This window comes from Wasmannia auropunctata, unplaced genomic scaffold (genome assembly GCF_000956235.1).
Source record: "Wasmannia auropunctata unplaced genomic scaffold, wasmannia.A_1.0 LD336116.1, whole genome shotgun sequence".
NCBI classification, from domain to species: Eukaryota; Metazoa; Arthropoda; class Insecta; order Hymenoptera; family Formicidae; genus Wasmannia; species Wasmannia auropunctata.
In genome coordinates, this window is record NW_012026774.1 from 603,191 (window position 1) to 614,327 (window position 11,137).

An 11,137-nucleotide genomic window follows, 5' to 3' on the forward strand; every position below is an offset into this window, starting at 1 on the left:
TAATAAATATACAGAGCGTTTTAACTATAACGTTTTGGTTCCTGAAGCTAATTCCATTGTCATAATTAATTCTATATGAAAATGAAAATTTATATTACATCTTAAAGCGTTTATTTGTGATACCAAATTAATTTTAGACTATTTTCAAAAATACTTTATTCTTTAAATAAACTTAGGCGTCCTTTTCACAATCATCTCTTGCAATTATAATTATAATTATTAGGTAATTGTATCATCTTTTATTATGACGACAAATACATTTGATAGGTAAAGAACAAGTAACCATTTCCGTTCAAATTACATTTATAACGAAATTTCTTGGAGAGATTTGTTAAGCAAAAGACTCTTTACGTATGAGCTTTCAACAAAGTCAAATCAGTTCACTTCTCTGGCGAGAATTGTAGCGAGAACAATCGCTAATAATACAGCGAGAGCACTTTATCAAGAAGCGCTGAATGATATATGTTCAAAGAAATAATGTCAATTCTAGTGTAGCTGCATTATTTTCATCTTAAACAACCCTTTATTATAATTATATTTAATGACGTTTATAAATGAAAAATGAACTTATGTAATTTTACTTTAGATTATATTTTTAGTAATATATTCTCAATTGAAATGAAGTTAAATTACAAGCAGAAACGTTATCATTACAAACGATTGATTATTAATAATCGATTATGGAGAGAAAAAGAGAGAGAGAAAGAGAGAGAGAGAGAGAGAGAGAGAGAGAGAATATTATATTTGCAACTAATAATCCTATATCTGTGAAACGGTCTCTTTGATTTTTTTCAACACTACGAATATTTCAAATTATTCGTCTTCCGGAATAGTTTGCAGATTTGAAAAGGCAAATAAACTTGTCGAGGCTGGATTTTTTATCTCTGGTATTGATTCATAAGAAGTTTCGGCAAGATCTATTCGTTTCAATTTTAGGCTTATCTTTTGATATGGTCGCATAGACCGTGATTTATTTGCTGTTTTCATTACACCCTCCGATATTGTGTAGGATATGAATTTGTCTTTTGAGATCGTAATATGACTATTGGAAGTGGTCTGAAAGAAAAAAACAGATCTCAATTTAAAAATATTGTCAGCAATTGTAAAAAATCATATTGCATACTTATGTTTCAAAAAAACGAAAGTTTTTAATAGCTTATTTAATTATGAGAAATTAAACGTTTGGAAGATTCAAATGGTAAAAAGTAAATAATTTCAGAATCTTCAATATATCAATTAGTTTTAATTATATTATCGATTTAAAACTCTGTTGAAAAAATTACTAAGAGAATTTTAGTTTTTTGCTTGCGATATTATCAAATTGAATAAATCTAAAATTTTTTCATTGTCGTACCATATCCATATGAAGTTCTCTGTCACTGTGACTATAATCCTCATGATCTCCAAAAAAGTATATCATTCTTCGCGGGCATCTTTTCGGCTGTCGGATTTTTTCTACCTGGAGTCTTTCCATAGGTAAAAATGCAAGTTCTACATTCGATCCGACGAATTCGATCTTAAAATTTTCGCTTTCCTCGATAGAATCATTGCCATTTTTCTCAGAATCCGGACCATTACGGATGATCTTAACGTCGACTTCGCAGTGACCCATTGTCGAATTTTCCATAATTGTGAATTTATCGCGATGCTCCGGCATCTCAAAACCGACGTTTAACTGGCTGACTATGGTCTTTATCATATCGAGCCTCCATCTAGGAATCGACCTATGTACCACTAGATTTTCGATACCCTTCGAATTGAATCTGATCTCAAAAGGCTCATCATTCACGAACTTGTATCTCGAACTTGGCACAAAATCCTTCGCGTTCGAACATCTATTATCTTTCGGATCGGGGCGTTTGATTCGGGAGTTCTGAAAGTGACAGCGGAGACTGTCGTCTCCTTCAGGTCCCTTGGGTCGACACTTGAGATCGGTGGCAAGCATAGCACAGAAATTGTCGTTCTCCTGAACAATGTTAGCCAGAGACATGTTCACGAGAACATCGTACGTGTATTCCGGACCGAATGTTGCCCATTTGGTCCGCTGATAGTTTTGTTGAGCATCGTCGACAGTAATATTTGCAACTGTGTAATGAAAAGATAGCGTCGCGATTGATAGAAATATAATCTCATGATTGATAGAAAACGAAAACTAATTTTTATTTGCCAGATGAAAAAATTTTGACAAATAAGTGAAAATAATGTAAATAAAAATAAATTATAATGCTGTGAGATATTGTACGTTAAAAATTAAATAGACTATTAAATTTAAGATATTATTCCATTGTCTGTCAAGTTTACGTTAATAATTCACCGATGAAACAAATTTTAAAAACGTACCTAGGAAAAATGGCAGAATCGTCACCCACATAGCTGCTATAGCTTCTCTTGGACTGATGCTCTGTCTGTCATCAGTCTCCTCTTTATAGGGCTGTGATCCGATTCACGCTCACAACGTTCATTATTTATCCTTGTTTAACATTTGTTAAACAAGGATGAAATGATTCTAAGAGCGCGTGAATGTAAAATGGACTAGGAAGCTTAGGAAAGATAACTTGATTCATTATAGTCTTCTCCTTGAAAATAATTTCACGACATACCATTTCCGCTTAGTTTCTGCAGATATCTTCCGTATTGGTTGCGATAAGAGCATTGCCTTCGTACTTAGGATTATTTTAGTAATGGCAAGTGCATCGCAAGTGCAAGATTTAAATGTAATTGATGCAAATTTACCGTTTATCCTTTTATCTGCATTTGTTAATGACTGCCGTATATCTCTTTACATATAACAGAAAATGTAGTTTTGTTTTGTAAATTAAAAAACTATAATTTATTAATATTTTCTGATTTATATTAACATAATTATTAACATAATTAATTGCATTATAAAAAATGCTTTTAGTTTTAATTCTGTCAAATATATATGATTATTCGTTATATAGAAGATATATAATAAGGTCAAAAATTCAGTCAACTCTATAGAATTCGAATTAAGATAGAAAATAGAGTAAGTCAATGCAAATAAACGAGAAAAAGCAATGTAACACCTTTATATATTTTACAAAGAATTTTGAGCCGTTAAACAATTTGATTTTTAAATATAACAAATATAACTTGTAACTTTTGTAATTAAAATCGAATTAATTGGGTACTGATTAAGAAACAAATTTTGTCGAAGTATGTACATAAAGATAAAAATCAATATAAATTTAGCATATACTTTTATTCCTTGTCGTTCTTACAATATCATACAATTAATAAAGTTGTATTCTCATACCTGAAAATTCAACACTTTTGCTACAATTTTCTTCTTATTAATTATTATCAACATTAGTATGATATAATTTAATTTATAATTATCCCTGATATTCACACGCGCAACATAATATTTGCAATATGTTCAACGTAAAAACAAATACAAAGCTGCACAATTCTATAACAGCTTGAAATTTTAATAGAGAGAAGAACAAGTCAAATAAATCACTCTGCGACAAGTGAATTTTTTAATTTCGCCTTTCATGTCAAACGTTCATCTGTTCGTGCATCATATGGCACTGAAATCATTTAATTATCCTCCTCAGATGAATCGTCGGTTAACCACCTGCCTATAAAGATACTAGCAGGCTCAGCTTCTTTTACAGCTGGAGGCTCGCTCTTCGCAGCTTGAATCGATTCGAGCCTAAGCTGTACGTTCTCGTAAAGAGTTGTTATCACTGCCTCAGTTATTTTACTCGTCGTTATCACATTCGATGTCTCTGATATGAAATCTGTCGATGTTATAATAATCTGACCATCCGACAAGCTCTGCAGTAGGAAAAATAAAGAGGATAGATTCAATTAGCGTAGCAATTAAGAGTATATTAAACATTACTGAATACTGCTTTAATTAAACTAAAATTGAATTTATATTGAGTAAGAGCCGATTTAAAAAGTATTAAGGGAAGGGGGGAGTTTATTAGTGTCTATTATATATTCGTTATGTTAATCAGAATTAACAATTGCACAGTAATCCTAGTAATTAATGTAAAAATAAATGTACCTAAGCGGTAAAAATGTACTTACAATGTCAGATATAATGTCACTCTCTTCCCTGAAACTCTCGGCGTTACCGAAGAAATATGGCACCTTGTGCGTGCACATATGCAGATTTCGGACCTTCCGTATCATCACTACCTTGCCATCCTTCAGGCCGAAGACCGGCTTGAGCGCGTAGTTGGGTTTCCCCCACAAAACCACGTGTCTCTTCTCGATCTTAAAGGTCGTGTAACACTCGCCCTGGGTGAAATTCTCCGTTGCGTCGAAAGCAATGTCATTCCCGACACCATCGATGATGGCACCTACGCTCAACTGGCCCACAATCATACGGATCATGTCGAGCTCGCGCGGCTGAATGTTCTCATTCACCACGAGACTGTCCAGCCCTCGTTTGTTGAACTTGATCTCGAACTGATCCTCGTTGATCTCGTAAGCCGGCTGCCGGTTTATCGGGCCGGTTGGTATTACTGATTCCGACGGGTCCAGATTATCCACGACGAAACTGTTCGCTTTGGAATCCTCGAAATGACAGCTCAACGTGTGGCCGCCTTTTGGCTGGCAGATCAGCTTCGACAGTAAGTTTAGTCCCACGCTGCCATAAATACCTTCCTCTGGGATCGCCGTGCAATTTACCTGGACTTGAAACGTATATTCCGGTCCATGTTCCCATGGCTCGTTCACAGTGAGATGCGCGACTGAAGGAAAAAGATTATTATATTATTGCGCGCACTGGACAAGTTATGGCAGCTGCTTGGACGACGTATTATTCGACGACCGCCAGAACGATTGAATGGGTCGGTTATGCTTAAATGAATCTAGATTAGTGCGGTGGTGACATTAAGCGAGCCAATGTCTACGGTTAAATATCTCGAGATTTAGCGTTTTGTTTTTTTTTTGCCTTTCCGATAAGCAGTTCAGTTACGCGAGCGGTCATTCGATTCGCGACACGTTAACACGGACGCATACCATTCTGGCTATCGGCTCTTACAACAGGACACCCTTCGGCAAAACGAGAATTGATCACAAAGTACCGAAAACGGCGGACGCGATTCAAGTCGAGTCAGTCCGCGAGTCGTTACGCAGGTGTCACGATAATTCCAAATTCTCACCTAAAAAGAACGGTATCACTATCACGTTCATGGTGACACCGTGCAACGTTGATCTACTTTAATGGAGTTACTGATGTTCGAGCTCTGCTCTTATACGAGCGGCTAAACCGCACTACTGACCTCTTCTTACCATTAGCGAGCTCCAATTTATCCAAACCCGTTCTATGTTTGTCATAGGAAAATAAAACTAACATCTTTAAAAATTTTAGAAAACCGAACAAGACGATTCAGCGTTCAAATAAAAAATAAATGATTAAAAATTGTTTTGCGAATTTTATTATTCATCGACGTAATTATAAATAAACGCATATACTTTAAAGCACATATAAATTTAAATAGAAGAAAAGCAAACGGAAACACATTTTATGTATATGTGCTATTTTATTTGCATTGAATTGCTATTTATCAATTTAAAAATGTAAAAAATTGCGTCATGATCAGCATCATTGTTTAAATTATAAAGCAGAACTGTTTTGAATTGTATTTCCTCTTCATGATTCGTACTGATTGAAGAATTGATGATTCGAAGAAAAGATAAATATAACGAGTAATAATTTATAAACTCAAGTTATTCGCTATTTATACTAAAACAAAATATATACTTACTCCAAATCTTGATGTTGAGCGCCGAAATTAGCCGATAAAACTTATCTACAAGAATCAAACTTGTTCGTATTCTGTTTATTCGCGACATTATATTTTACAAATTGCATTGCAAATAAGAACGATAATATAGCTTAACAAAAAAATAGGCAAAAGAATCAATTTCTTATCATCAGTGGTCCAAATATTAATTTTTTCATTAGTTTCACTATAATATCTAAAAAAAGAATATGATAAGTCTAAAAGATTTGTTATTACAAATTGTACCTTTCCATATCGTAAATTAAGAATCCATCTCTCTTTCTCTACGTGATTTTTACAAAAATACGTTATAATAAATATCAGAAATATACATCAGAAGAAAAATCGCGCACTAAGATTTTCCCATATTAAATTTGAATCCGCCCTTCGCTGACACTGACAATAGGCAGTGATGAATCTTAATCAAATAATCAAGTAGACCTAACTGACCTAGGAGAAACGATATAAATGAAATCTATGGCAACCATCACTAGTGTCAATGGTGGATAACTCTGATTTCTTTCTAAAAAAAATCATGTTTACATTATACATATATTATATATACATCAGATATATAGACTGTAATATAGGCAAGTGTAAAAATATTCGCTTGACGTATAGGTACATTGCGTATTCGTATGAAATGATACAATTGACAAGAAGCGACAGAATGATTGAGTGAAATAGCATCTCGTTTGTAGCTAATTTCTTTTGTTGTCTTGTTGGATGATTTCCTCACCATATTATCGATCAAAAGTTTAACGAATCAGTACAACAAGAGCACTATTTGCGCTCCGTGCTAATAATATACACGTAGCATTTATACCAAGAATTAGATCCTTTAGAATGCATTTGTAAGGTAAATATATAGTATAAACAAAATTGAGATCGCAAACTCTTGTTGTAGAAATGGAGTACGCGTGCCCCGTAACACGTAGGTATGTCGTAAGACTACGTGCGGTCGCGTCATAATAGAGGCGTAAAATATTTGAACGGCCGATACAACGGAGTGCGTTTATTGACCCAAGGTCATTGTAATGATTCCATAAGCGACGAAGTACGCTCGACATGCGCGGTCTATGAACGAAACGTTGATATAGCAATCCTGTGCGCTAACATAGCTCTCGATGCAACGCATCTCTACCTTCGCATTGCATTTTCTTCAATTAGAAGTGTATCTGACAAATTATTTGCAAAAACACTACAAGAAATCAATAAAGTATCGTGTGAGCGTTGCAAATTTAGGAAGAATTTGCATTATTGCAAAATTTCAAAAAAATGTAACTTGGAATATCTTGTGGCTAATATTCGAGCATGGCAGTGGAGTTCTTGCGGATCAAGTGACATAATTTTGTCATTAACATGTGGATAAGACAATGATCTCGTTTGTGATATTAAAGTAAGTAGAATAACCGATAACTGTGACATATAAGTTAACTTGTGCTGTTTAAGCTCTTTAACTTAAAGACCATTTGAAAAATAGACTTTTTTATTTTAGACAATTTGCGATTTACTTATTTTATATATAATTATTATTGCACATATGGAAATGTGTGTAAATTAAACATAATTTTATTTTAAATTATTTATATTATTACAAGCACGTATGATTAATTTATGTATGGTTTACGAATGGCATTAAGATTTCAATAATCATGCAATTATTTTTTCGTATCGATAACAATATTATACTTATATTTGATTTTCAAATAAAACAAATATAGCCATCTAGTAGTATAAACTGAAACTAGAAATATGTATTTCTTTTCGATCGATAATTATGTTACTTTCGTACAGATTGTATGTGTGATGTATATGCACATGCATAGTATACATATGACATATATGTATAAAATATTCAATTAGATTAATTGAAACTTTATGATTCAGGTACGTAATGTTATTTTAATGTATGTTTGTAAAACAATTATGTATTTACTATTGTTAAAGAACATCATGATATTTTGAAATAATTTCCGTGCAAAGACGTATTATTAAATTATTAAAGAGACATTTGTATGATGTACAGAGATAGCTTATGTCTGTTATGATTAATGATATCTTTGAAACATTGTTTTAAGATGTACATATGTCTCTAAGGTATTTTCATTTGGTATCGTTTGTAATAGATAGTATAATTTATAAATTAACACTAGTAATCCTATCTTAAAATTGCCGTGTTACCCATATAATTTAATGTCTGAAATTTTTATATTAAATGTTCTATAATATTTTTAAATCAAAATAAACAAATATATACATATCCATAAATAATCTGTTATATTCAGAATCCATGAATAAATTATATGTATCGTATTTCTGAAATATTTATATAATAATAAATCCAAAAATTAAATTAATTGCTACATTATATGTATGTACAAGCCAATTTCAATTCTCGAATTAATACGATAATTTATTCATTGAATTCGGAATACAAAAGATTATTTAAAATTTAAAGAGGCTTGATAGAAGACTAGGATTGGCTTTTACGTAATATTGTCACGATTAGTTCTGCCGTACCTGGCACTAGAAAATCGAAGTTGCATTTATAACGCAGCTTTTTGTCTATTTCTGTATATTTACTGATTTAAGAACGACGTCTATTCTATATTAAATATTCTTTAAATAATTATAATCTTTGAGAAAATAATTGCGTGAGCGTGCGCATCACAAGAACCTTGAGAATTAAAATATAATCATCGGAGAAACCTTTTTAGAAGAGAAAGACATCTAATTAAATGAGAACAATACACAATTTTTTATATACAGAATTATAAATTCCGTAAATGTTTGCACTCACATATACACGTCACACCTTTGCAATAAATTCTATCTTAAAGTAAAAATGGACGAATACATTATTGGACGATTATTTAGCATATCTCGCTAAAAGCATTACGCTTAAACTGGTTTCCAACACATTTCCTTACCGATGATTCTGCGCCGTAATTTTTGTTCAATGACAGAAGAAAAATACATATGATCACGTATCGAACGTTAATATATTTTTATAATAAAATTTTCGTATTAATTCTAATTTTATTTCGTATTGCAGTAATACAATGACAATTACGACTAATAAACAATAATTTATTATCTAAGATTTTTGTATGTAACTATTGTTTCACTATTAATTTATTTGATTTAACAACTATGTCACTGGTATTCAATTATAACAAGAATAATTATATATATTATTGTATATTCTTGTAACTGTTTTATATACACATATATAAATAAAATATAATAATAATGATAATAATAAGTTATATAATAATATAACAAATAATTGTAAATATTTATATTATTCATAGCTAATGTTCTTATTCTACAAACGCAAATTCAAATTTCTAATATGTAACTAATATGTAAATACTGCGCGAAATGCGGGAATACATTATTTACTTTACATTGATCTGCATATCAAAGATCATCGTTTTTCATTCGCGCAGGCGAGCAATTCTGCATCTGACGCGTGTAATTATCCCAGTGACGTAGGCAATTTCGAATTTTATGCAGCGACTGTTTATGTTATAAACGTACAAACGTGGCAAGTTTTTCGACATGTCGAGATGTAACACATCAGTAATGCATTATAAATGCGGCTAAAAAAAATCTATCTTGAGATTAATTCTTTCGCAACTTATATTTACCGCAGAAAATATCTTAATAACTCCAATGCCAATTCTCTCATCGTAATCGTGCAATTCCGCACAATTCCAATGACAACGGACGTTACATTGCAAACGAGATTTTGCTTTATCATTTTTAACGGGAACTGTGACTTCTTTCAACCTGCATGAAATTTATCACGCCTGATGGTTCAAAGCTAGTTGGGAAAAACCCGGTTCGCACCGTTTCTATAAGCCAGCAGCAACAACGGCCTTTAATCCCCACAATCTGATTCAGTCACGGCCAAATGAGAAGAACGGCCATAAATATTTTGTCCCAGCTGTATTTCTGTTTTGCGTGACAGCAATTTGCGAGAATAGAAAATTGTAAAAACACTCTCAATTAGATGCACAAGCACGAAAGCAATGTGATACCTCACAAAGAGGTACCATATACCTCATCTAATCACTTCGGAGAAAATCTCATTGACATTTAGAATGACTCAAAATGTGACTGAAAATTCACTTCCTTTGGACTCAATTACAATACTCAATGTTAATTTTCTATTGTAATGTTTGTATATATAAAAAAAATATTCCTATTGCATATATCATACTTAACACGAGATATTAGCACATGTCTCGATAAATTAAAAATCTTATTTTCTATAATATAACTTATAGTTACTGAAATTAAAATTTTCGTGACTGCACTACTTAATTGAGATGTTTATTAAAACACATCCTCTGCACATAGCAGAGAAAATTGCTGGTCTGACATTTCCGTCGATTCGCCAAAGGTAAAACCGGAATTCCGACTGAACCAATTATTTGACGTAAGCGAGCCTTTCACCGACAATAAGAAGACACGTTCCACCGCTACAAGAACGAAAGAAACAAAATCTCTTCCAAACCCGATAAAGAAATCGCGGCTTGACCATGAAAACCGCGCAGAGATAAAAATTTAGAGATATAGGAATACAACAGGAAAACGAGTTCTAGTAGGAAAACACCCAGAGGAAAATAATTGTATGTACTAATTTTCCATCGTTCCAGTCGCTGTGTTTCATTAATTGTTTATATCGTTGTATAGTAATTATCGTCGCTCACACGAATTATTCAATAAAAACTATAAACGAACTTAATTGCGATACCCAATATGTTTTTATACGGATAAACGTTGCAGATAAGCTTGGAAAAACAATATATTTATCAAATACAATCTTATATTGAACATTCTGCGTATAATTTATGATAAAACTTGTAAAATGCAAGATTTCTGCACCATATATTCTGCATTGTTAAGATTTACTCTCATTTTCTCATAATAATCGAGAATTTTTAGTTTGACAATGTGTGAAAATTTAATAGATATGTCATAAATAATAAGATAATTTTTATCTTCCACATATCTTTTCTATAACATGCATAATAAAGATTATGTTGCCATGAACTGTTGACCGATGTAATTTTTGCTATCTGCTCTTGCTTTTATACGTTGCTTATCTTTAAAACATTAACGAGAAATGGCGTGCTCCGGAAATATTAAAAATATGTTAGTATTAAAAAACATCCGTGATTTCCAAAGATCTTCGTAAGGTTACGATACAGTTTAAAATATAATTTTTTAAATTAATATTTTTCGCTAAATATCACTTCAAAATTGTTTTCGTTTTCTATCGCTGTTTCCATAGAAAAATTCGTATGAATAAACAACTAGTATCTTTTCTCACGAACAATGTCTGCAGTGAATTC

General features: G+C 32.2%; 2 protein-coding genes across 2 annotated transcripts; both read right to left on the reverse strand.

Moving 5' to 3' along the window:
* Nucleotides 1-499: 499 nt before the first annotated feature.
* On the reverse strand, nucleotides 500-2,770 carry LOC105450212 (vitellogenin-like). Its single transcript, XM_011689991.1, has 3 exons — nucleotides 2,341-2,770; nucleotides 1,355-2,085; nucleotides 500-1,056 (listed from the first exon to the last, which is right to left on the reverse strand). The coding sequence occupies exons 1-3, from the start codon at nucleotides 2,369-2,371 to the stop codon at nucleotides 814-816; spliced, it is 1,005 nt and encodes a 334-aa protein (XP_011688293.1). The 5' UTR covers nucleotides 2,372-2,770; the 3' UTR covers nucleotides 500-813.
* Nucleotides 2,771-3,204: 434 nt separating this feature from the next.
* LOC105450784 lies at nucleotides 3,205-5,287 on the reverse strand. Its single transcript, XM_011690838.1, has 3 exons — nucleotides 5,145-5,287; nucleotides 4,063-4,730; nucleotides 3,205-3,804 (listed from the first exon to the last, which is right to left on the reverse strand). The coding sequence occupies exons 1-3, from the start codon at nucleotides 5,173-5,175 to the stop codon at nucleotides 3,565-3,567; spliced, it is 939 nt and encodes a 312-aa protein (XP_011689140.1). The 5' UTR covers nucleotides 5,176-5,287; the 3' UTR covers nucleotides 3,205-3,564.
* Between the last annotated feature and the right edge of the window lie 5,850 nt (nucleotides 5,288-11,137).

Excerpts from the sequence above, each read along its gene's own strand:
- LOC105450784 (XM_011690838.1), bottom strand. The coding sequence starts at position 5,175 with ATGAACGTGATAGTGATACCGTTCTTTTTAG. Across the intron at positions 4,731-5,144 it reads AGTGATACCGTTCTTTTTAG|TCGCGCATCTCACTGTGAAC; the intron begins GTGAGAATTTGG and ends TTTTTCCTTCAG. Across the intron at positions 3,805-4,062 it reads GTGACATTATATCTGACATT|AGCTTGTCGGATGGTCAGAT; the intron begins GTAAGTACATTT and ends TTCCTACTGCAG.
- LOC105450212 (XM_011689991.1), bottom strand. The coding sequence starts at position 2,371 with ATGTGGGTGACGATTCTGCCATTTTTCCTAG. Across the intron at positions 2,086-2,340 it reads GATTCTGCCATTTTTCCTAG|TTGCAAATATTACTGTCGAC; the intron begins GTACGTTTTTAA and ends TTCATTACACAG. Across the intron at positions 1,057-1,354 it reads GAGAACTTCATATGGATATG|ACCACTTCCAATAGTCATAT; the intron begins GTACGACAATGA and ends TTTTTCTTTCAG.